Consider the following 27,501-nt stretch of genomic DNA (forward strand, 5'->3'; position numbering starts at 1 on the left):
CCTACTTGGAACCAATTTGTGACCATTTTCTTCTTCTTGTGATTGTACGTGTAATTGCCTCTCACGGCCCGGAATAATCTCCCATGTGGACATTTATTTTTTAAGACCTGAAATTTATCACCAACAATCGAGAACGTCAGGTCGACTTCTGTAGAGGACCCGAGGAAAGAGGAGACTATCGGGCATCCACAATAATTATGAGACACAGTAAGTTAACTTACTAATTTACATAATAAAGGAGTCATTTGCATATCGTCTGAAGTGTCCGGAAGTGTTTATCGAATTTTAAAACGTTTGATTTCAAAACAAGATGGCATTTGACCAGGCTAGGATAATCAACTAGACTTTATTTCATGATTTTTTTTTTTATATAATGACTTTTATCCTATTTTGGAAATTTTGTCGCCCAGACACTTCGTATAAAGTATTACTCATTTGAAAAAAAGCACCGAGTCACAAATAGTTGAAATTCTCAACTTTTTTTGTGCTCGTTAATTGAAAATCAAACTTAAGAGGAGTTTGGGCTATAATGGACACCGTTGTCTTGAGGATTTTTTATTTCGTAAATTAACTTACAATTAATATTTACAAATAACAATTACATAACACCCTGCCATAGTATAATCAATTTGTCTCTTTTAATAGATTATATTTTCGCGCGTTTCATAGTATCGTATGAGCGCAATATGCAATCCATTTGAACCAGCTAGACATAGTTTTTGACCAGTTTTTTCTTTACCCTGGGTTCCACGCATCTTAGAGGCAGAAAACTCACAAGGGTGCAAAGCTATGGGTGTAAACAATCAATTTTCAGGACGAGTAAGTTCATCCACCAATGCAAACAGCGGTTCAAGATTGTTTTTTGTTTTTTAACAAGTATTATACAGAGAAAGCGAGTAATGAAGGTTAAGAAACACAGTTTCAGAGTGTGAGTGAAAACAGTTTTTTTTTTGGGGGGGGGGTATCTAAATTTCGTATGGGGTACCTTTCTCGGTATGCTGTTTTCATGTGAACGGTGTCTTTATGTATATGCATAGTTCTATCTATGAAAAATCTTGAGGAGAACTTAGGGGAAAACGATTTAATAAATATTGGACATCCTTTTTCTTCTTTCTCATGCAACAATGGTACAAGAAGTAAGATCACAGTATATTGTGTAAAGATTATTTGTATAATTACATATTAATATATTTACACTGGCAATTTGTCCATGAGAAATTCTTTAAATTTTTGTTCATTTGGAAGCTGGGAATAATTGAACGAACGAACGAACGTTCGAATCATACATGCACACTTCAAATTAAGATACAAAGTTCTAAAAATGAATTCAAGCAATAAATCATGTGAATTATATTTTATTGGTGCTATTTTGTTGCCAATATGTAACATAATTAATACATTCGTGTCATCAGTATCGTAAACTTGAATGGGTTCCTTCAGTTATAATGACGAAAGCTAAATATACAGGTGTACATGTAGGGATGTCCTTCTGTTACTCGCCCTGTCATACCCCCCCCTCCATTGTCAGCTCACTTGGGACCGTTCCTTTCATAATTGAATTTTCTCATTTTTTTTTTCATTTTGCTTTCGTCCTTTTCACTTATAACCTCTTCCATGTGCACCCAGTCTCGTCACAAGATTGAATTGAATAGGAGAAGCCGCAACTTTCTAATAAATATACGAGAAAAATAATCAAAAAAAAAATTAATAGAAAGTATTCATTTAAAGAGTAAAGGAGAATTGCGTTCAATCAGTTTCAGAGAACTTAAACTCGAAATCAACGTTGAACCAGCGTTGCATTTATATCACCATATGTATATCCCTAATTAAAACAACATCCAAGGATGAAATTCGGAATTATTTTTTCTGGATTATTTATAGTAAGTTATATATAGAAATTACGGTAACGTCATTTTTTTTTTATAAAACTAGTTCAATGGTTCAACTAAATTTAAACAGCTTGGCAACATATTGTACAACTGTAAAAACGAACTTTCTTCAGTATTTCACTTATGTTTTTCAATATTTTCCTTTTATGATTGGAAAACGTTTAATGATATGCCTGTATAATATTCTTCGTGTTTGTACCGTTCTGACATAAAGCGTCTGGAGATCCTTGGAGGGGTGCCAAGATGGTGGTTCCTTGGAGGGGTGCGAGGATGGTGGTTCCTCGGAGGGGTACCAGGATGGAGGTTCTATGGGGTAAGGGGTAATGTTAAGGACCACTCCCGTCGTCTGGGTACGAGCTCCCATCCCCCCCCCCCACCCTCACCCTATACCAACCCTCGTTCGTTGGGTACCGAATGTAAAACAAAATGGTTATTAGCGCTACCTTGCGGTAGACCAAATCATATATCTAATTTATAGCCTAAATATTCATAATAATGCACCACTTCACGTCTCATATTGTATTTTTATTGCCATATAGGAGAGCCCCAGAACCCCTAAATGAGAGTCGACTTTAACGTCGCTATGGCAACACCCCCTCCTCCATAAATTCCTTACCCATAATTTTGTCAAGGCGATCCGCTGACCCAGTGAACAGTTTTAAAAATTCTAAATGCGAAGGGATTAAAGGAGGGAGGGCGGGGATAGGGGAGGCTGGGGTTTAGTATCAGAGGTTGATAAATGTAGTGTTTTTAACTACAGGACACAATTTTTCTTTTTGTTATCAATGTACCCACTTTATTACAGATTACATTTTATATGTGTAGGTCGTGTACTTTGTGGAAGGGCTGGGTTCGTTATTTCATCATCCTATTTTTTTACCTTTCATATTTGTTTGGGATCACTCTACTATAGATAAACCCCATGGGTGTTTCTTAGGGTGTTCCCTTTCTTAGATTTTCACAGAGATTTAACCTTGTAACCGCACTGTATCTCATAACATACTAATAAAAAAAATAAAAAAAGTTTAGTTACACAGTAACTTTCCTGTAGGAACGTAAAGTTGAGAGAATGAATTAATGAATCCATGAATGAATGGACGAACGAATGAATGAATGAGAGAATGAATGAGATAATGTTTAAAAGATGAGTGAATGAATGAGAGAATGAACGAAGGAATGAGTGGATTGATGTATGATTGAATGAATGTATGTATCAATGAATGAATGAATAAATTTATGAATGTTTGAACGTATGAACGTATGAATGTATGGATATATGGATTTATGTATGAGTGTATGAATGTATGAATGCATGAATGTATGAATGTATGCATGTATGAATGTATGGATGTTTGAATGTATGAATGTCTTACAAAGTACATTGAGCACAAATTAACACGATAAATGAGCTCAATTTGACATTAATTTATGACTCTTCGTACTTTTTATTTTCCATTCTGAGTTGATTTTAGTTATATTGCTCTTCCGAGAGAAGTTTCACAGACAGAGTCACTTATCAACATGCATATCAGCCACGATGAATTAGTAATAATATTTATGCACATTCACCCATAATCTCGATGGCGGCAATTATATACGTTATCCATGATAAACACCAACCAGCTTATTAATTATTACATGCATGCTCCATGGTTGCCAATCACGTTCACGTTGCGGTGTGTTACGGTACCTACGTGCATGGACCACAGGAAATCTATTTGTACAGACTTTTAACTATGCCCACGATACAGTAATTAATTTGCCGTACGTCAAATGCTGCTATGTCGTAAACACGTATATTAACATGTAAACTGAGGATGTTAATATTAATATTTCAATAGGAATAGACCGGCAGCCCAGAGCACTTTGATCAAACGAACGAGGTACCAATATCTGAGTATTGGAACATTTGTGGAAAAACCCAGTATATCCAAAAGTGGACGTCTGCCGTGGTCGCTCTGCTGCATGTGGCCCATGGGGCCGGTTAAAGGGGGCCAAAAAATGCATCTGATCAAACGAACGAGGTACCACTTGAAACCAATGTCAACTTAATGCATGAATGCCACATAGTACTGAATGGCCCATGACAGACAAATTTTCTGCTGCAAAGGGCCCGCCAGACGCCCCAAAAGGGCCCCTAAAAATGCATCTGATCAAACGAACGAGGTACCACTTGAAACCAATGTCAACTTAATGCATGAATGCCACAAAGTAATGAATGGCCCATGCCAGACAAATTTTCTGCTGCTAAGGGCCCGCCAGACGCCCCCAAATATGGCCCAAATGCCCATTATCGTAGCATTGACCCAGATTAAATATGCAAGGTACCACTCAAAACCGGTTTGGAATGTTCGGGTTGACCATACAGACTATGGAAATAATCATGCCAGACAAATTTTCTGCTACAAAGGGCCCGCCAGACGCCCCAAAAGGGCCCCTTAAAATGAATTTGATCAAACGAACGAGGTACCACTTGAAACCAATGTCAACTTAATGCATGAATGCCACAAAGTACTGAATGGCCCATGCCAGACAAATTTTCTACTGCTAAGGGCCCGCCAGACGCCCCCAAATATGGCCCAAATGCCCATTAGCGTAGCATTGACCCAGATTAAATATGCAAGGTACCACTCAAAATCGGTTTGGAATGTTCGGGTTGATCTTACAGACTATGGAAATCATCATGCCAGACAAATTTTCTGCTACAAAGGGCCCGCCAGACGCCCCAAAAGGGCCCATAAAAATGCATTTGATCAAACGAACGAGGTACCACTTGAAACCAATGTCAACTTAATGCATGAATGCCACAAAGTACTGAATGGCCTATGCCAGACAAATTTTCTACTGCTAAGGGCCCGCCAGACGCCCCCAAATATGGCCCAAAATGCCCATTATCGTAGCACTGACCCAGATTAAATATGCAAGATACCACTCAAAACCGGTTTGGATCCACACAAAAACAATATTAAATGCAAAGGTACTTTCCGCAGAGTAAAGCACTGCCAATGCAAGACAAATTTTCTTCTGCATAGGTCCCACCAGATAGAAAGAATAGGTGGCCCAATGTGGCCCTATATATGGGTCTAAAGAATTGGATATATGTGCCTTGTAACATGACATTTCAAGCTCATGATTATATTGTTTCCAGCATAAATTGGAGTTACTGTACACAAGACCAGTGTTTTATCTTATTTAGCTATTCGCTGCTCTAAGCAAAGTAAAGATAACACTTTCACCTAAGCCTCTAAATATTTTGGGATTTGCTGGCCTGGGCAAAAATTACAGTTCCCCACATTATAATTCTAACACTCTGAGGAAGAGTCTTGCCTGGCTTGGATCCACAGAACTACGGTTGGAAGAGCAAGAATGGGTGCTACAGCCCTGACTGGTTTGAGGGACCGGCTCTCCCAGATCATCTATTCCAAGAGGGGGAACTGAGCGAAGATTTTCAAAGTAGCCGACCAGACGTGGCTTCCGAATTTGATGGCGATGATTCAAGTACTGAACCATCTTGGAGTGATGACTCCGACAATGAAACATTGATTTGAGCTTCCATTGTCTTTTTAGAATCAAGTTCATGGGAATACTTAATTTTCATAAACTTAGAGATCTGTCTGAATGGCAAATGCAGTGTCTTTTTACAATGCACACACTCCAGTGTTTAATCACTGTCAAGAGACATGAATTCTCAGTTCTTATACTTCGAACCTAACATGTGTCATGTTCAGAGTAATCACATAATGATCTTTTGTTACTATCTTTGCCAATTATGATTTTAGTACATTTTAAACTAGCAAGATGACTTTCTTCAAAGGTAAAAGATCCCTTCATAGATGAAAACAAAAACCCTCATCTAGCATTCATATTTCTGAAAAATGGATGCCACATCTATTTGTTGGACTTGTTACAAGCTATTCGAATTGAATTAGTGTAATGATGGAAGTTCTAAAAGACCAAGATGGAGTAATATACGCCAATTACTCATTTTATATTTTGTATCAGGGAATGGAGTCATACGTGGTGATATCAGTATTTGTTTGTTCAATCTTAGCATTTTAAGTCCTTTAAAGAGTGTACCTAGCATAAAGGTACATATACATTTCTATGCTTCAATTATGTATCTTTTAAAAACCATATTGGACAGTTTCAACTTGAAACTGTCCAATATGGTTTTTAAAAGATACATAATTGAAGCTTTACTTTCAACCCAAACCTTTATCGTTAAGTACAAGTTATCAAGCATTTTCACCATTGTTTGATAATTGTTTCTTTGTCTGAGCTTAAGAAACAAAACAATCTCTTTTGTTCGACTACATGTATGTCTTAAGAGGACACTTGAGCGTTCTTTCTCAAGATTTTAAACTTTGTAGATTTACAATGCTAACGTAAACACAGTGTTTTAAGATACAAAATGATTTTTGGTTTCTTATTTACAATACATAAACTGATTTTAATCTGCTCCAGTGTTTCCAGCGAAACAAAGTAACTGTCAAGTTAAACACTGCTCACGATACAAAGTACTGACTGGATAAAAGGAAAAAGAATAGATAAAAGGAACAAGAATGGATTTGAGAATGCATTATAACTGTCAGGATCTCCCTCAAAGACTGAGTTCGCGTCATTTTTGTTTTGCTCAATGAAATGTTCAGTAATTGATACACCTACTAGTATACTAATCTCATTATTCCATTGGCCTATGTAGCGGGAAGGAATTTGAATAATTCAGGATGTTCTTGATTGTTATAGATTGGTTTCTTGTGGCATCTTAACTATTTAAACTGCATATTTCTTTTACATGTGGAGGGCCTTTTGCAGAAGAAAATTTGTATTGCATTGGCATTTCTTTACTCTGTGGAATGTTACAAATGTCATGTCACAAGGCACATATATTCTGCATCAATATACAATCCATTAGGCCCATATAGGGCCGCATTGGGCAACCTATTCTTTCTATCTGGTGGGACCTATGCAGAAGAAAATTTGTCTTGCATTGGCAGTTCTTTAATCTGTGGAAAGTACCTTTGCATTTGATATTGGTTTTTTTGTGGTACCAACTATGATTGATCATAGCCCATTTGGGGGCCCTTTTTTTTAGTGTGTTTGTTGGCCCCTTTGTAGCAGAAAATTTGTCTGGCATGATTATTTGCATAGTCTGTAAGATCAACCCGAACATTCTAAACCGGTTTTGAGTAGTACCTTGCATATTTAATCTGGGTCAATGCTACGATAATGGGCATTTGGGCCACATTTAGGGGCGTCTGGAGGGCCCTTAGCAGCAGAAAATTTGTCTGGCATGGGCCATTCAGTACTTTGTGGCATTCATGCATTAAGTTGACATTGGTTTCAAGTGGTACCTCGTTCGTTTGATCAAATTCATTTTAAGGGGCCCTTTTGGGGCGTCTGGCGGGCCCTTTGTAGCAGAAAATTTGTCTGGCATGATTATTTCCATAGTCTGTAAGGTCAACCCGAACATTCCAAACCGGTTTTGAGTGGTACCTTGCATATTTAATCTGGGTCAATGCTACGATAATGGGCATTTGGGCCATATTTGGGGGCGTCTGGCGGGCCCTTAGCAGCAGAAAATTTGTCTGGCATGGGCCATTCATTACTTTGTGGCATTCATGCATTAAGTTGACATTGGTTTCAAGTGGTACCTCGTTCGTTTGATCAGATGCATTTTTAGGGGCCCTTTTGGGGCGTCTGGCGGGCCCTTTGCAGCAGAAAATTTGTCTGTCATGGGCCATTCAGTACTATGTGGCATTCATGCATTAAGTTGACATTGGTTTCAAGTGGTACCTCGTTCGTTTGATCAGATGCATTTTTTGGACCCCTTTAACCGGCCCCATGGGCCACATGCAGCAGAGCGACCACGGCAGACGTCCACTTCTGGATATACTGGGTTTTTCCACAAATGTTCCAATACTCAGATATTGGTACCTCGTTCGTTTGATCAAAGTGCTCTGGGCTGCCGGTCTAGAAGGAAAATCGTTTATTAGGAGGCTTGAAATGCTATAGTGGTGCGATAGACCGATGTATGTATATGGGTTAAAATGAATGAGATTGTATCGTATGCAGAGTTTGATATATATTACCATATAGTACCGGATCTATTGGTTGTACGTATGAAAGGGCTATATCTTACATTTTATACACTGTAGTCTGTATGACACATACAGACGTTACAATGAAATCGTGTCACAGGCCTATACTGTTCACTTCACTGACTGTTCACTATACAACATTTTAAAACAGCTTTTAACAAGGTGATTTTTTTGTCAATGCACCAAAATTCCAAGACTGGACTCAGACAACAAACTAAACACAAGATTGAAAAAAAATCAAAGAAAGAAAAGTAGCCTAATAATAATCCCTGAAGAAATATTACAACTGCATGCATGGTCTTATCGTGTTGGATCTTCATTTAGGGTCTATGTATAGGTTGACAAACGTTTGGCTGATATATGTATATACATCGCACTCGAAGCTAGCATGGGTATATGGTACTGCAATTGCAAGCCTATATTTAGATCCACAAACACAAATATACGGGAATAACCTTATATATATATATATATATATATGTTGATACTAGATGAGACTAGTGGAACACTAGTAGTTGTAACTCGGAGTTTCACGCTTTATAGCGATCTTCAGACAACTCTGAGACAACTTCAGAGTTGTCTGAAGATCGCTATAAAGCGTGAAACTCCGAGTTACAACTACTAGTGTTCTACTAGTCTCATCTAGTATCAACATATATTCCGCTCTGTCCAATGGACATAGAGCACTCTGCGCCAAGATAGACGCCAACCTACTCTATATATATATATATATATATATATATATATATATTCGTGTTGTACCTACACGAGGCAGTTTATATATCATATGTGTATGTGATGCTAATAATGAGCAGCTTGTGTACACGTTGATTGAACGAGGGACGGAACATTTTGCATATTTTACAAAAACTCGGCTAGACTACTTACGGAAAGAATAATATGGAATACTAAATAAGGTAATAGACAAGCCTTTTTGAAACTTTATACGTCAAAGAATGACAATAAAAATAAACTTCAGTGAAACGGCCCGTCATTCGATTCGCCTGATATCTTTGCCATTTTGGATGCGTCAACAGATATCCACTCGGGGAAGAAGTGGTATAAAATCCATTTCAGAAGTCAAAATTGGCTGTCAAATAAATGTTATTTGATACGAAATAAAACTAGGTAAGAAATAAATAACGAACCCGTCTGACTTCTTGGGGCACTTTAAGTTTTCTTTTTCTAAGGGAGAACTTCTCATTACATTAACACGATTTGTGGTTATGGTCAGTTATACGTTATCTTTAGAACAGGTGTAATTCCAAGCCATGTCAAAGTTGCGTATGACAATGGTAAATGCGCATGCGCATCCTCGCAAGTTAGGACGCTATTTTTTGACATAGGCCTATATGCCTATATATACCAATGAAGACAAAAATGTTCTGGCTAGTAATTCGCATCGTGTTTCGCATAGGCTATATATTGTATATTAACAACACTATATGTATGATATGCAGACGGTGTTCAAAGATACGTACCATGCACAGGTCTGATACATAGATACAGCTCTATAATTCTCTGAGTGAAAACGGGGAAATTTGAAACATTAATGTTAAATTTGCCAAATTTTCAAAACGTGTTTATGTCACAGCCGTATATAACCTTTCTATATCGAAATTTCGAAAACAAAAAGAATGTTCGAGATATCCAAACCCCGAAATTTCAAGCCTTTTAGCAGTCTCGACAATTTTTATTTTTTTTCAAAGCAAAATCCTTTCTGGGCCACCCCGGATCTGTTTTATAGATCTGTAAGCCTATTTGTCATGCATGATCAAACCTAAGATGCTAAAAGAACATCGTTGCCTGGAACTTTTATTCTGCGGCTTCTCATCTGTAAGTTGAAATCAGGTGAAAACACTTAAAACAATTTCTGCGTAAGGTCTATACGGTATACTACAATTATGATCATCACAAAAAATACCACACAGGGTAAGAATTCAAATTAAGTCATTTTATGTGCCGGTTTCCCTCATTTATGTTATACTGTTTTGATCTTAAGTGGTAAGTAGTTGTTCAGGTATAATTTCTTAATCATAAAATATACCATTCATACCAAAAATGCCTGTTTGTTATATAAAATGTTGACAAAATCGTCTTTGGTAAAATGGCTGTTTAAAAAAAAAAAAAAATAATTGCTTACAAAATTCCACCTAAAGATGCTCACCATTTTTTTTTTAATCTATTAAGAAATTATGCTTATCATCATTATAGTTAGGGTTACAACGTCCTTTGGTATTTTTTATTAAAAAAAATCATTATTAACTCGGTATTCACCTAAGCAGGGAAATTGTTTTTTATCTTCTGATAAAGTAAGACAAAAAAAATGTAAATAGAACCGCAAGGCCATCATTAGTGCCAAAATATAATGGATAATTTCGAAACGTGAGAACAATTATAAGATATTTTAACATATTATGTATCTTATATGAGTGCAATTATATATGGTAAATTATACAGAGAAACGAGTATAAATGATGAGCAATAGTCTCATTTTGGTTTTTGATTGCGGAAATAAATCGGTTTTTGAATGGTGTTTGGTTTTGCTTGTTTTATAATGGTGTCATTTTTCAGTCTTCAGAAATCAGTAGAAATTTCTCTTTATATTTTTATTCTCGATGTTATGCATATATTGATGTAGATTCATGTATGTCCCCCTTTGTTTTTAACGGAGCTGGTTATAATCAGTGGCGTAGGAAGGTACTTCTGAGTGGGGGGGGGGCTGAAGACTGATGGCCGGTCTGGGGGAGGGGGATTTTTTTTGCATTTCCAGGTGGCCTCAGATGCAATTTGGTGCAATATAGCACACTTCAACACCCACTCCATTTTGTAAATAATTTTGCATTTTCACCTGTCCTTAGATGCAATTTGGTGCTCCAAATGAGATTTTTTTTCTCATTTGGAAATGAAAAAGGGGTTTTCTGACTTGCGGAGCGGGGGGGGGGGGCGAAATGATACTTCCGCCCCCCTCATATTTTTCACTGGGGGGTGGCGCCCCTCAGCCCCCGGTTCCGATGCCCGTGGTTATAATAATGTGACGATGTTTTGCTCATTTTTCCACAACCAACCTGACCAAAACCCTGCGGTAACATTTTTTTCATTTATTTATTTACTTACTTACCTTTCTTTGGATTGGGGGGGGGGGGGGGTAGGGTGGATTGTGTGTATGACATGATAAACTTTATAACTATATTTTTTTTGCTTTAGGTTTGTAGGTTCCAGAAACTGATAGAGTGTATAGCTTGTGGAATTGAAAGTGATGTAACGGACCTGTGGTTTATTTCTACTCTAAATGCTCCAAGTATATACCTGTATATACCATACGAGCGGATAAGGAGGGAGGGGTGTGGGTGGGGTGGGGTGAGGGTGGGGGAGCTCAGAGGGCCGCTTCAAATTTAAGATTGAAATATTTTGCAGTTGGTGAAATAGATTATTCACCACTTGCATTGCTTGCAGTATCCAAAAATTTTGTTCAATGAGACGTTTTCTTGCTCGAGTAACCCTTCTTTAACCCGTCGAGGAACCCTTCCTTTAACCTCTCGAGGTACCGTTCCTTCAACCCTCACTCTCAATTCATGAGAACAGAAGAATTTGAGGAAACAGAAATATGAAATAATTCCATCATAATGTTTCCCAAGTAGTGATTTTAAGTTGAATGTCCTTCATATTTTTACGCCGTCTAAAAATGACATTTTATTCCGTCATAAATGTGTAAGGCACCTGTTCAACTTGGTTTTCAGTTTCACATATAACAACGAAACTAAAACCAAATGCTAATGTTTGTGACAGAGATATAAAAAAAAAAGCCCCGCTTCATTCATGTCTGAAGATGTTTTAATCAATTTGTTGACTATCAAAGAAAGAAAAAAAGAATGGAAGGGGGGGGGGGGGGGAGGTTACTCGTTAAACAAATTAAGATTGGTAAGATTGTCTTAGCAATCGTGATATACACGAAGCACATGTGTAAGGATGTTCATTATTACAATCTACACTAATACTGCGCCTCTTTGAAACACATTTGGCGGTAAAAGTTATACTTCTTCGATTACATCACAATTAATAACTTACCTACGGAAGCTTAAAAGCTCAAAAATCATCAAACATTTTGCAGAAAACTGTTCAATTGCTCAGTTTAAACAACTGAGCAATCCAACATTTCTTCGGATTATTGATAAGATATTATCTTGTCATCTAAACAATTTTTAATGAAAAATGTTGACTTATTGGGGCAAAGGTTTCTTATGTTGATGGCACTTTTAGGCTTCCGTACTTACCTCACATAGGACAAGATGAAAAAGAGTAGACATTCCAGTGTTTCAAAGTAAGCCACACGTAATAACAATTAATGATAATTCTAATGTCATACCGATCCTTATATGCAAATTAAACTTCTATGTAGCATACGTCTACCTAAGAAGAGGGCGCTATCGGCCTATATTGAAGTTGTTGTTGTTGTTGTTTATAATAGGGGCTTTCAGGAGGCCTCAAAATCAGGACCTTCTGCACCGACATTGATCGGACAAAATAGAACAACTTTTCGTTTTAGAGTATTTTCATACTGACAGAAGTTGTTGTGACAATGAAACCAGCTGAATTTACTCCGTCTCGGGTATAAGAAATGTGAGGAAACTATAGGCCTAGGCAGAATTATTGTCTTGAAATTAATGTCATAGTCCAAGTTGTCATAGCCTCAGTGCAAGCCTTAATTTTAATGTTAATCCATTCTTTGAAATCGTAATAATTAACTTAGTATGAATATTAAAGCACCCTTTGATAACATTCAACACATTTTGGCATTGACATACTTGTAATTCATTGTAATGTTATTTGGGAACGTAAAAGTGTTTTGTTTTCCCACTGAGTTTTGTGTTATATCTGAGGAGACGACCTGGTTGTGTGTAAGATGTTTAAAGGATAATTTCTAAAATACAATAATAATAATAACTTGGTATAGAAATAAAACCTGGACTGAAATCAGCCCTTTTAAAACCGTCTACAACATCAAATTAAGCTTGTGCTGCATAAAGTCACCCTTCAACAGGTTTCATGAATATGTAATGAGTGATACATAGCTGTTCTTAACACTGATGTAACCACAAGCGCACGATGAGAAATCTACCTATCATTCTCAATGTCGAAAAATATGATAATTATCTCTTTTATATGATAATTCCCATAGGATATCAATCCATCACATGGGCCAGCAGTTTTTTGTGTATCTTCAAATGTATAGTATAGTGTCAAGGTAATCCCGCTGTTTTCACTTCGATAACGAATTGCATGTTCGCTGTGCTTGGGGTGATCTGTGTTTGATATTCAATCCATGGGGCGCCATTTTATGTCAAACGGATACTGGCTGTTATACAAGCCACATTGAAAGTAATTGAAAGTATATATATATATATATATATATATATATATATATATAAATGAAAACCGTAATGACTTGGAAAATCAAGAACAGTGAAAAAACTTTCAGCCTCCACCGGGATTCGAACCACGGGCCTCCCGCTCTGTACGCGGACACCCTAACCACTAGGCTATGGACGCTGATTGTATGTCCAGAGGTTCGAAACCGGTAAGGAAGATCGTAATTCGTAATTATATATATATATATATATGTATATATATGTATATGTATGTATATATATGTATATATATGTATATATATGTATATATATATATATATATATATATATATATATATATATATATATATATATATATATGTAGAACAGTGTACAACTTTTGCTACATCATTAGTTCGAACGTTTGGTTAAAACTGTCACAGAGAATCGTGCTCATGGCAACGCTGATATTAATGAAATGAAACAATATCAGAACATCCCTTTGAGACAGTTGTGTATCTTTATAACATGTACATGCAATAAAAGCCAATGTAAATATCCACGAGTATATGATCTGACGGAAGTTACAGACGGAAGTTACAGGCCTATATAGATTATTCCAACATTCCTGTTACAAACAAACCAAATCCGTTGGCCATGTTATAAGTTATAAATATATTCTCGACAGTCTATTCATAACACAGCTCCAAATAATTATATTAGTTACCACGGTATAATGTTTGTCTTTCATCTTCTCTGTGCTCAGAATAGATCCGCCAGAGAGCTATGGATTTAAGAATTTAAGGTGGGAATTTTGTTTCTTGCCTGGAACGCCAAAAGGGGATTTAATATGCAAAATAATCAAACATAATACCTTTGGGATGACTCGGTATATTTTTTTAACTTTTTCGTTTTTCCCCCTTTTCTCTTTCTTTCTTTCACAGTTCTATTCATGCTTACGTCCCTCTGTCTCTGTTGGCAGGATAGCGCCGGTAGGTTTACACCCAGTCGTTTTAATGAAAGACTTTGTATAACTATATGATCCCAAATCTCCCTTGATGTTTTCGCTTTGAGAAAACTAAGATGGATTTTCTCTTTTCCTATTCTTTATTATGTTTTTTTTTTGTCTTTGGAGAAAAATTAATTAATAATATCAAAACTTGTAACTGTTGCTGTTCCTTGTTTTTATTGTCTTACAACATTAGCAACATTGCTGTTTCTTGGGACACCTGCCTCAGAATATATGATAAAACAAGATATATTATGTATATATATAAATAAATACATATAAATATATGTATATATATATATACATAATATATCTATATAAAATATATATATGTATAATATATATATATATATATATATATATATATATGCATATATATAAGTATTTAATGTTCTTTTGTCTGTGTTATCTAATGAAGTTGGTATTAATGGAATTGCCCTAAACTGGTTTATAGTTTTATTGCGGGCAGATCGCAAAGAGTAAGAATAGGGGGCTGTTCTTCTGACAAGATTACAATTAAGTTTGGTGTGCCACAGGGATCTGTTTTGGGTCCAGTCTTATTTAACATCTATATATATTCGTTCACTTAACGCTGAAGTTTCTAGAATGGGTTTTAATATTCATGGCTTTGCTGATGATCACCAGGTATCAACCAACATTTACATGATCAATTCCAATCTGTTCAAAAATTTGCTGCAAGAATGATATATGGTAGAAGTAGATATGATCATGTGACTGATCTATTCCATGATCTTCATTGGCTTAAAATCAAGGAGAGGGTGTACTTTAAAATAATATTGATTGTGTTAAAGTCTGTTAGAGGACTGGGTCCTAAATATATCCATGATATGTTGGTACCCTCTGGCCGTAGCAGAAATATGGTATTAAAAGAGCCTCGAGTTAAATCCTCGTACGGGTATATCGCTCGTTTGCGAAGGCTGGACCTAAATTGTGGAATAGCCTTCCTGACAGCTTTAAAGAAGTCTAAAATGCTGCTACTTTTAAGAAGCAATTAAAACACTACGTATTTGTCAATGGTTCTGATTTCAGCCAGAATCTCGACCAGGTTTAACTTTTGTATCGTTACTTTGAGATTTATTTAGTTGTTTTCCAGCACAGCAGTGCACACAGTTTCATGTAGTTGTTGTGCTTATCAGCCTTTATTATTTATTTATATAGATATATACGCTTGGAGTGAGCATTTATTCGTAAATAGATAGCATTGCATGTACCCAATAAGAAACACACGCGTCACATGTTGAAAACATGTTACATGCAGTTTCACAATAATCTATTGGTGTGATATTGTGGGTGAAAAGATGAATTCAGCACGAGGTGTTGAAGGGGTACATAATTCCGAATTGCTAACTATACATAATAACGGGAGTATACTCTATTTCACTCGTTTTGAGATGCAGCGAAAGTAAATCAAATATTCAGTTCTTGTTCTTGTCAAATATTAATATAGCGTAAATCACGGGGTTTAATTTACTAATTTTTGTCATTTGTCACTTCCGTACGATTTTTTTCCCCTTCAAATTTTCGACATTTTTATTAAAACTTGTCTTGGTGCCCCTTTGAAAGCTGGGAAACTGTCGTTTTGACCTGCTATTGCTATGAAAATGTAAGACAATTTTTACCTTACCCTTTGAAATAATAGACTCGTCCCTCTCGACACGCAATTCGGGTCTTGCAGAATGGTAGACTAAAAAAACTTGTCTAGGAGTTATAAATTAAACTGTACAAAATACTGTAGTTTTACTTCCATCTGATTTCTATACCATATATCCGTTATTAGCCGTACAAGGACGAAAGCATGCATTTCATTATTCTAAGTAGTATAAACGGTGATAAAATTCTGACGTCATACATGAGCAGACGACACGATATATATCATCATTTTTAGATTGCTTATACAATGTCTGCAATTATAGTTCATGTCTGTTTTCTCCCGGACAGTAGATGACGGACCAACCCATCTATTCCCCGAACCGAATGATTACGTCATCGCTGGCCTATGTGAGGAGAGTTTCGGTCCTAACGATAAAAAGGGCTCCTTCCAAAGTCCTGATTATCCATATGAATACTATGCTAATGAGGATTGCTTATTTTTCTTCGAGGGTAAGATGAAATACTGATATTTTTTTATCTTCATATTTTGTTTAGTATCTGTTAATATTATGATCTTGTAAATGTTAGAGGACCTGACGTTTCGATCTAATAGCTGGAGGAATAGAGCAAACATAGACACAGCAAGGAGATGTAAAGGGGAAAAAACGATGAGATTAAGGACTGTGGAAATAAACATTTAGGAGTGTCTATTTTTGCACTATTCATTGTTCATTGCGTTCCATCTGTGTCGCTTAATGAGTTCTTAATTTGCTTGTTTTCTGTTAGCATCTGAAGAAGCATCATGCCCTTTAACCTATACATATTTAACTACACAGGTTTTCTGGCAGATATTTGAGCAATAATGTCTCCTTTTTTTGGAGGGGGCGGATGGGGGGGGGGGTTGTTTAAGGAAAGATTATCGTTTATCTTGTTTTAGCTAGATTTTGTCCAATTGTACCCATTTTCCCCCTTCTTTAAGTTAATCTCTCTATTTGTGGAGATGGAAAACAAATTATCTCCCTTTTTTTTATCTGTGAAAGACAGGTTGTTAAGCCTGGGCATGGACTTAATATGATTATATCACCTGTTTTGTTTATGTGTGTGTATGTGTTTGGTATCGCACTATCTGTAAACACTGCATCAAAGAGTGCGTGTCCAACATAATGCAGTCTTTACTCTCGTGTGGGACCACAGTATGGGGATTGATTTCAAAAAAGATGCAAAAATCATATGACGTTGGCCTCCTATGTTTGATTTATGAGTCTCTAAGGAAAGCATTCTATAATCTGAGACCTTTTACCTAATTATCAAGGAGGCCATATCTTCGACAAAAATTTGTTTGTCTTTAGAAGTCAAAACTGTACATTCTACAGAAGTACTCATTGGTGACGTTTATTTATCGTGCTCTGTCGAACGATTAAATTAGTGGCGCAGCTACAGATATGGGTTGGGGAAGATTGGCTAGGCCCCAGATAGTTGACTCCCCTTCCCCATGTGTGTGAATTTAAGTGACATTGGCGCCCTCCCACCCCCCCCCTACCTTCTCAGATTGAAACGTCCTCCGTCGCCCCGGTATGCCACCTACAAACAATGCAAAGTTATTAATTTCTATACTTTGTAACCCAAACTACAACCTTTATAATGTGTGGATGTAGGATGAATTATAGATGAAAGAAGAAAACCTCGCCGGTCCAGTCAATGTACAGCATAACTAACCTTAGTTTGAATAATTTCACACGCAGATGCGAAACAATAAATATTATTACCATTTCCATTTATTCTATGCCTTTATATCATGCTAGGTAACTGGGTTTAGTCTTGGTCTAGTTCTATATAACCATAGCTTTCAGGTAGAGATGTTTATAGTTCGATCAATATAAATGTCCCTCTTTTTCTTCTTCTTCTTCTTATAACCTTTCCTATTGTGTTTCAAATATTATGAATATTTTAGTTACTTCTCATGTTTATGTATTATGTCTCATATTCAGGGTTCGGATGCATTAAAATAGTATATGAAGTTGAAAAAATGGCGTAAATATGAAAGAAATTCTCGATAATATTCTGAGAGATCATTGTCACCCCCACCCCCTCCCCCAGAATAAAGGAAAGAGGTAAGGACGTTAAATCAAGCTTCAATGGTTTTGCAAGAAATGCAGCTTGTGGCGTTACCACGCCCGTCCATAGCCTGGCCCCAGTAGTCCTCCTCCCCCGCCCAGCTCAGCCCGGAGTTGGGACCCCATATGCGGTGTTGTATTCAAGAAAAAAAAAATGAATAAATGATCGAAGCATTCATTGCTTTAATATCCCAGATTCAGAAACATTCTCCTCTCCCATACATCATTCCTCTTCTTCGTCTTGTTTCTTGTTTTTTCTTTTTAATGATTTAGTTAATTCTCGCTAAGAAATATCTCTTATTTTTCTCATTTTTTTTATATATTTATTTATTTTACATTCTAGCTGAAGAGGATGAGGTAATACAAATTACTTTTGAAGAGACTTTTAATGTCGAAGAAGACGACAATTGTCAATTCGACCAAGTTGAAATTCACGATGGCCGTTATGGATTTTCGCCTCTTCTTGTCAGGCTTTGCGGTACTGAACCTCCCGATCCAGTCACTTCGACGACAAATTTTCTCTGGGTTGGTTTTTTCACCGATTTGGATATTGAGGAAAATGGATTCAAGGCCTACTTCAAATATATTCCAAGTACGTTCTGTCATTTCTTGTCTCTGTGATCTATATTTTATAACCAATGCCTATACGTACAATCACGAAGAAACCACAGCCTCAATTTAACTTTAGAAAGATTTGAATGTCAAGCCTACATACCTTAATAGGAGGACATTAGCTTTGTTTTCTTTCTCCTTCTCCTTCTCCTTCTCCTTCTCCTTCTCCTTCTCCTTCTCCTTCTCCTTCTCCTTCTCCTTCTCCTTCTCCTTCTCCTTCTCCTTCTCCTTCTCCTTCTCCTTCTCCTTCTCCTTCTCCTTCTCCTTCTCCTTCTCCTTCTCCTTCTCCTTCTCCTTCTCCTTCTCCTTCTCCTTCTCCTTCTCCTTCTCCTTCTCCTTCTCCTTCTCCTTCTCCTTCTCCTTCTCCTTCTCCTTCTCCTTCTCCTTCTCCTTCTCCTTCTCCTTCTCCTTCTCCTTCTCCTTCTCCTTCTCCTTCTCCTTCTCCTTCTCCTTCTCCTTCTCCTTCTCCTTCTCCTTCTCCTTCTCCTTCTCCTTCTCCTTCTCCTTCTCCTTCTCCTTCTCCTTCTCCTTCTCCTTCTCCTTCTCCTTCTCCTTCTCCTTCTCCTTCTCCTTCTCCTTCTCCTTCTCCTTCTCCTTCTCCTTCTCCTTCTCCTTCTCCTTCTCCTTCTCCTTCTCCTTCTCCTTCTCCTTCTCCTTCTCCTTCTCCTTCTCCCTCTACTTCTCCTTCACCTTCTCCTCCTCCTTTGTTGTAAATATTTCTGGTTTGAATTTGTATGTGATTACTAATAACATGAAAGTTTTTGAAAGGCCAAGAAGTTCAGTTTGGATGCTACTGGTATGCTACTTGACCTATACCATACACTGCTGCCTTTATCTCATTTCCCTGGTTTGCTCTGTTTGACCACAAAGATCCTAGATGGTCGATGACGAAGCCGACCGTGACAGAAGTCGATAAATCTGGTAACGTTGGACCAGAAGGTAATTTTTTTTTAATCTGTATAATCTGTTTAATCTGTATATATATATATATATTTATATATATATATATATATCACATCTTTTTTTGTTGTTGAGGATATCTATATATTATGCAGTCGTACGGTAATGAATCTCTATTTTGTAATTGGACATACATTATTCTAAGTTACGTTAAACGTTATAAAACGTGCACTTTGGGAGTAGGGGTGCCTCCCATTCAAGATAAAAACTTGTCTCCGTCTGTATGATAGGAAAGATCCCCATCCTATATTACGGCAATATCGCAATATGAAGTTACGTATCCTTATTTCTGCCCTTTGTGGGGGGAAATATTTGGGTAAAATTTCAGAGAAATCCACATATTGCTATGAAGAACATTGCATAGCTAATCATTCCAAGAAAAATATAGTTCTCTCATTCAGCCGTTAGCTTTTCTGGACTTATAAATTGATAATAAATCCATTCACATTAATTCTCTTTGTATTGACCGGTATACTGGTTGAAAAGGGTAAGCAAGACGAGTAAGCAGTTGTTAATCCATTATCATAAATTAATTGGACACTATAAATTCCATGCTTATAACCCTTGAGTTCAGTCAACTTTAATTTCTGCTTTTATATACATATACTTGAGAGGAGTTCTACATATGCTTCTAACAATCATTTACATCATCTCTGATTTCGCTCCAGTTAAGAAACACACAGTCCGAGCTTGATGAATAATGCATAATATGTTAATTTATACAAACGATGTTCATATCAATTCAAAATTTGGTTACAATATTACATCGAGAGAGGCCACTTCACTCAGAGGTAAACTTACTAGCGTGTGATCTCACGTTGAGGAGACAAAAAATGTTCTAATTTGCAATTTAAAACATATCTGAAGATTAAGATTTTCAAGTACTTTTAAATCACTAACGCCTACAAAAATGCTAAAATCCATCGCTATAGGGTCATCATCCCTCGGCCAGCCCCCATCCCACCCCCTCTATCTCCGCCCACTCTGTAATTATAAACGGGCCTCAAAATTGCTTTCAGTCATTTTCCCAAGGGGTGACTATTGGCGGATGGACATCAATTAATATGAATTATGTTAGACATTTGCTACCGTAATATATATATATATATATATATATATATATATATATATATATATTCTTCTATATAATATATATATATATATCTCTTACACAGATTGCTTTTTCAAACTCGAGGATCAATTTGACGGTGTAATAACCTCAGCACAGCTGATTCAGACTTTGACTTTTGAAGGACGTTTTCCGGCAAATAGAGTCGATTGTATATGGGAAATAAATGTACCGGTAAATTACAAGGTAAGATGATATTTAATGTAACACTGTGAGTTTAAAGCAGGACAAGCTTAGCCATAATTGTTTAACTGGGGGGGGGGGGGGGGTAATGTTTATCAGCGACGAATGTAGGATGTCTCTGAAGGAGGGTAAGAATTGGCGGAAGTAAGTGTACAGGTTGACACCGAAATTATTGCCCAAATCTTGTTGCATACGAGAGAGGAATGTAAACAGCTTGCTAAAAGTATGTTCACAGTATGTTATTATTATGCACATGATAATACATCCGTTCTTCTATCAACATGCTTGTTATGATCAAAATTAAGTTGTAGCTAATTCTAAAAATATTTAAAAAAAAATCAAAATGGATTGCTAATTAATATTAATACTATTAATATTATAATAATAATACTAACAACAACAATACTAACAATAACAACAGCAACAACAATAACAATAATGGTACAAATATATATACATATATATATATATATATATATATATATATATATTGTCTGAAGATCGCTATAAAGCGTGAAACTCCGAGTTACAACTACTAGTGTTCCACTAGTCTCATCTAGTATCAACATATATATATATATATATATATATATATATAACATATATAAATCAGAATTCTTGTCAAACTTTAACATGAATCAGTCCAGACAACGTAATCGATTTTCTGTAGTCCTCGATGATTTCTTCAATATAATAAAAATGCCCTTTAGGGAATTTTTTAAGATTCAAACAACACATCGATATTAAGAGAGATATCCAAGCAATATGCAGGAGTTAAGAATGAGATACATTTCCCGAAAATGGGCATTTTGTCATCATGAAAGGAGAAATGCACGTCACGAAACCAAAATCAACAGGTGTCTTAATTCTGTTTCAATAAAGTTTAATTGCATATCAATGCTACAAGAGATGATTAAAACCTTCTTTTCAAACCATGCACACGTCAACGTTTTTAAGGATTAAACTCATCTTAACTATCTTTACATATAACCAGGTAGTTGTTACCATAACAACTCCATGATATAACGATCAGGCCGAATTGAGTATTGCAATTAAATGTTGAAGCTATAACTGATTGGATAAAATGTTTCCCAGTCTTGGATAAAACAGATAGCTTCATATAGTCTTAAGTCGACACTGCCATTGCTGATGAACCAGGAGAGGTTGTGTTAGTGGATTTGAGATGCAGACAGCCAAATATACTTTATATGCATAATTATATAGTCTGATTTGCATATAGATTAATAGGGCGTAAAGTTAATTGCCTTCTGCAATTATCGGCTAATGCCTATAATTAGTATGTATAAGCAACATTAAAAGACACGTTTTGTGGGTAAAATCTACGACTTTTAAGAACTGCTTGATCAATCTTATATTTGGCAACGATGTGTGACATCAAACAAAAAATGTATTACCCTTGAAATGTCTTTATATAATGTGAAATGCCCATTAATTGTTTATTTCATTTCTTTATTTATTCATTCTGCTTGAGATGTTCTTTCATTCATTCCTTCATACAATTATTATTTCATTCATTCAAATAATCGATATTTGATTGATGCATTAATTCATTCATTCACTCATTCATTAATTCATTCACTTGCTTATTCTTTTATCTATTCATTCATTCATTCATGCATTTTTATCATTGATTGATGCCATCATACAAACTATTTAATTAATTAATTAATACACTCACCTTAATCTGATATCTGTTCATTCTTTCACGAATTCTTTCATGCATTCGATCATTGATGGATGCATTAATTTATGCATACATCCATACATTCATTCATTCATATTTATTAATTCAATCAATCATTCATTCATTCACTTACTTATTCGTTTATCTATTCATGAATTCATGAATTAATTCATGCCTTCATTCACATCAATTAATTCATTCATTCCTTCAGTCACTCACAAAGATTCCTTCATTCATTCACTCATTTACAGTAATTAATTATTTCATGCATGCCTTCATTTATTCACATCAATTAATTAATTCATTCATTCCTTCAGTCACTCACAAACATTCCTTCATTCATTCACTCATTTACAGTAATACATTCATTCATGCCTTCATTCACTCATTCACATCAATTAATTAACTCATTCACTCACAAAGATTCTTTCCTTCATTCATTCACTCATTTACAGTAATCCCTTCATGCATTCATACATGCACTCGTTTATTCTTTCTTCCTTTCGTGCGTTCACTCATTTAGAGTAATTCATTTACTCATCCATGCCTTCATTCCGTCATTCATTCACTCGTTCATTCATGTTTCTTTCCTTCTATTTCGTTTGTTTCTTTCCGATTTGTTTCTTTCTGATTTGTATTTTTCTTTCTTCCTTTCGTTCATTCACTCATTAACAGTAATTCATTCATTCATGCCTTCATTTATTCATTCATTAATTCATTCGTTCATTCATTCTTACTCCCTTCTATTTCGTTTGTTTCTTTCCGATTTCTTTCTTTCTTCCTTCCTTTCGTTCATTCACTCATTTACATTAATTCATTCATTAATTCATCCCTTCATTCATTCATTCATTCGTTCATTCATTCTTACTCCCTTCTATTTCGTTTGTTTCTTTCCGATTTCTTTCTTTCTTCCTTCCTTTCGTTCATTCACTCATTTACATTAATTAATTAATTCATTCATTCATTCGTTCATTCATTCATTCTTCTTTCCTTCTATTTCGTTTGTTTCTTTCCGATTTCATTCTTTCTTTCTTCCTTTCGTTCATTCACTCATTTACAGTAATTAATTCATGCCTTCATTTATTCATTCATTAATTCATTCTTTCATTCATTCACTCGTTCATTCATTCTTCTTTCCTTCTATTTCGTTTGTGTCTTTCCGATTTCATTCTTTCTTTCTTCCTTTCGTTCATTCGGTCCTTTTTTTACTTCGCAGATACTGATAGAGTTTCAATACTTTGCGCTAGCTTACGTCAATGAATGCGCATATAACAGAGTTATCGTGTACGATAGATACGCTCTGGAGGATAAGCAGCTTAATGATTTCTGTAGCACGACTGCCCCAGCTGTTATGACGAAAACGAACCGAGGATATGTACGATTTGTATCATCAAAAAACATTGGCAGGAACGAGTGGCAACTTATATACACAGCATACCGCGATAGTAAGTTCAATATTTAGTTTGCAGATAAATAACTCGAGAATTGGATCAATAAGGATGTTAAAGTGGCCTCGAAGACTCAATAAGGAGGAAGAAACTATTTAGAAACATTAAATCGAAGAATCTGCAAATTGTGATGAAATAATTCTAGCTTCATGTTTTTTTAGAGCTAAGTCAAATATATATATATTGTTTTCAAAAGCAAGTAAGACTGTCATTTTGCATACTTGCAGTTTGTTGCAACCGTCTCATTTACATATTCACAGAACCGTGCAATAGTACCTTATCTTTTGAGTGCGGTCAACATATTTGTATTGATCATGAACTCAGGTGTAATGGCCGGCCAAACTGCTGGAACTTTCCTTCTGACGAAGAGAATTGCCGTAAGTTCATTTATTACATTTCATTGACATTGAGTGTTGGGAAATCCTGAAAAGATGTGTGTGTGTGTAATTTTAGTATAGGCCTATAACATGTGTTATAGCTTCTAAATAGAGGGCGTTAACGTTCTCATGCCTTTCCTTTCAATTTGAGAAGTTTAACCTCCCACAATAGAATACAATGATACGCTATCGTCTTATTGGTCACCACTATACAGCAATGACTTCTATATTGAAAATTCAAGATGGGATGGCGTACTATAACTGCTTTGTATATTTACTCTTGAGAACAGAGGTTGTTGTTTACATGAGGAACTCTCCCAAGTTGCTCTTACGTCCTTGCTCTCCTTCATTATTATAGTATGCATATATCTCCTTGCTTCACCCCCCTCTCTCCTTACCCTACTTCCCCCCTCTTCTCCACTCGTCTTTGACAAGGATAAATTTAGGTGTTAGTGGTTAATAATTGACTTACATGGATAGGATATTTTCTCCTTCTTAAAAACGGTTCAATGTTTTTATTTTCCCCAGACGCGAGTCCGCCACTATTACAGGGTAGAATAGACGCCACCTTAGGTGTAGTCATGACTATTATCCTTATGACGACATTTTTAACCATTGTTCTTTCTTGCCGCCATTCATGGCTTCGGACTAAGCACAAAGCCATCGAGGCGAGGCAGCGTCGAACGGTCGAGAGGAGTGCCGTGCAGTTTCTCATGGACAATAACGACGGCCACGATGCCGCAGAATTGAGCACCATGGCACCGCAAAACTTTCAAAGATTCAGATATACAGAGATGAGGGCGCATCCCAGTCCGACTTACGCCCAACCGGAGGCCAGTGTCTCGGGCATCTCTTCTAGGAGTAGAAACAGCGATGCTGGTAGTGTGCCCTCACAGGTGAACGAATATCTGGAGCAGCTCATGGACAGAAGAAGTAGCACCGGTCAGAATTTAAGTTTATTTACCTGGGACACGGACGAAAGGGTACCAGCGGATGGGAAAAGTATACCTAAGACAACAAATGAATGGAAAATGTATGTATGAGAGAGAGATGAAATTGATAGGCCTACCGTTTTTGTATATTTGTATAAAACGGTTACGGTGCCGAGGCCCGAACCTATACCGTCACTTGGTCGTTGTTTGAGATTGTACTTGATGGTACATATGTTGGACCGCAGAAAACATTGCACAGTGTATGCCTTCGTAGAGTGGACGGGAACCAGTAGACCGAAGCACTTGGTGGACGGAGACGGCGCGATCCCTTCCCTGTATCCCCACTGACGAGAGGGCGTCAAGGGGGGGGGATACATGACCCTTGTGGCCCCGGGTCAAATATTATGGGAGCCGGGAAAATAAGGGATATCGAGAAGTGTATTCTAATTGACATATGACGAATGTACACATGTAGCCCGGTAACATAGTTGTCCCTTGACGTGGTCCGATCTGGCTTAAGACGCCCTCTGCTGATTTTGGGCTACATGGAGGAATTGTATAATGAATGTAAGAGCTATATATATATATATATATATATATATATATATATATATATATATATATATATATATATATATATATATATATATATATATATATATATATATATATATATATATATATATATATATATATATATATATATGTATATATATGTATATATATATATATATATATATAAATATATATATATAAATATATATATATATATATATATATATATATATATATATATATATATATATATATATATATATATATAAATATATATGGAGGCTGTATAGTATTGGGCAGAGAAGAGTTGATCAAGAGAAAACTCCATTTTGGTTTGGCACATGCATACATTATTATCGATGAAGAGTATATCCAGTACAAACCAATACAAAACATCCACATAGTATCCTGACTCCTGGTTACAAACAGTCCGGACAAGTCTGTTCATAATGCATTGCATTTCACGACTTATCAATTGATGTTATTAACTTATTATGAAGAGGATAAATTAATTGGAGCTTGTGAACATAACAAATTCGTTCGCATGCTCAATGTTCACTTCTGGTGCTCAAATTTGTATTTTGTAATGGTGACAATTTGTAAAACGGCAATTAATCAATTTAATTTTCGTAACGTTCTTCACAATATTGCTTAACCATCAACTGTCATGTATGACTACAAAAGTGCAAAATAAATGAATTATTTATTGCATATTATTTACTTTCTGCTAGTGATAAATGTTATCAATCTAAAACCATTGGTTTTGCCCAGGAGGAAAAAAAAACGGACTTTGAGAGTCAGTAAAAGCAGTCATGTTTTACCAATTATAATTCCATTATATGATAACCCTTAACTTTGTCAGAATCTGAATAAAGCAAAAAGAAAATTAAAACAATTGTTCAACACACACTTATGCCTAGATGTTAGTATTTCCATATTTATTGATTTCAGTATAGTCGGTACGTGTAGCTCAACAGCACAGGGTGAGTAGCAAACATGTGCGTCAACTCTATATCTAGTTTCACTATGAATTCGTTTAATGTTGATAATACGATGAGGAAGGAGTAATGGCCGTTTGCCATTATCATATATTTTCTCAATTTCCACTTGAGATGTCCTGGAGTTTTGGAATTGTCTAGAACTGGACCTAGCCTATCGACGAGTCGCCCTTCTACTATGGACTCTGATTAGCTGGAGTCCACGGTACTGTGACGGTAGTCCATGGTAACCAATTAAACAGAGTGTAGTCTTGTGTAAGTCAACAGCGCAACCACGTATACTTCTGGTGCGCGGAGGGGGGAGGGGGTGCACTCGTAGAATAAAATCAATCACGGGAGGGGGTTCAACGCCCCACTGGCAGCCTGATAGAATACTACAAAAAGTTCTAGCGTACAGTACATAAATGTCAATCTCCATTTTAACCAAACTTTATCAAAGGGGGAGGGGTCATCTCTCCCCTTACGTCCCTCCCCTTGCTTGAAGACATTAAGTCTTACCCCCCCCCAACACCCCTCCCCCAGTATCAAAA

General features: G+C 36.3%; 1 protein-coding gene across 8 annotated transcripts in view; it reads left to right on the forward strand.

The window, feature by feature from the left end:
* The window catches only part of LOC139961053 (neuropilin and tolloid-like protein 2), a 62,935-nt gene extending 37,368 nt beyond the window's left edge, over positions 1-25,567 (forward strand). For 3 of the 8 annotated variants that reach the window (XM_071959902.1, XM_071959893.1, XM_071959930.1), the window contains 9 exons: positions 106-207; positions 14,283-14,330; positions 16,307-16,468; positions 18,416-18,664; positions 19,555-19,623; positions 20,820-20,959; positions 23,878-24,106; positions 24,370-24,486; positions 25,015-25,567. In XM_071959902.1, the coding sequence (XP_071816003.1) occupies positions 106-207; positions 14,283-14,330; positions 16,307-16,468; positions 18,416-18,664; positions 19,555-19,623; positions 20,820-20,959; positions 23,878-24,106; positions 24,370-24,486; positions 25,015-25,529 (1,631 nt within the window). In that variant the 3' untranslated portion in view covers positions 25,530-25,567. Of the gene's footprint in view, positions 1-105; positions 208-13,423; positions 13,569-14,282; positions 14,331-16,306; positions 16,469-18,415; positions 18,665-19,554; positions 19,624-20,819; positions 20,960-23,877; positions 24,107-24,369; positions 24,487-25,014 lie in introns of those variants that run through there. The other 5 variants (XM_071959910.1, XM_071959940.1, XM_071959950.1 and 2 more) reach the window with 5 other exon arrangements.
* Positions 25,568-27,501: the final 1,934 nt, after the last annotated feature.

The sequence above is a fragment of the Apostichopus japonicus genome, chromosome 3 (genome assembly GCF_037975245.1).
Source record: "Apostichopus japonicus isolate 1M-3 chromosome 3, ASM3797524v1, whole genome shotgun sequence".
NCBI lineage: Eukaryota > Metazoa > Echinodermata > Holothuroidea > Aspidochirotida > Stichopodidae > Apostichopus > Apostichopus japonicus.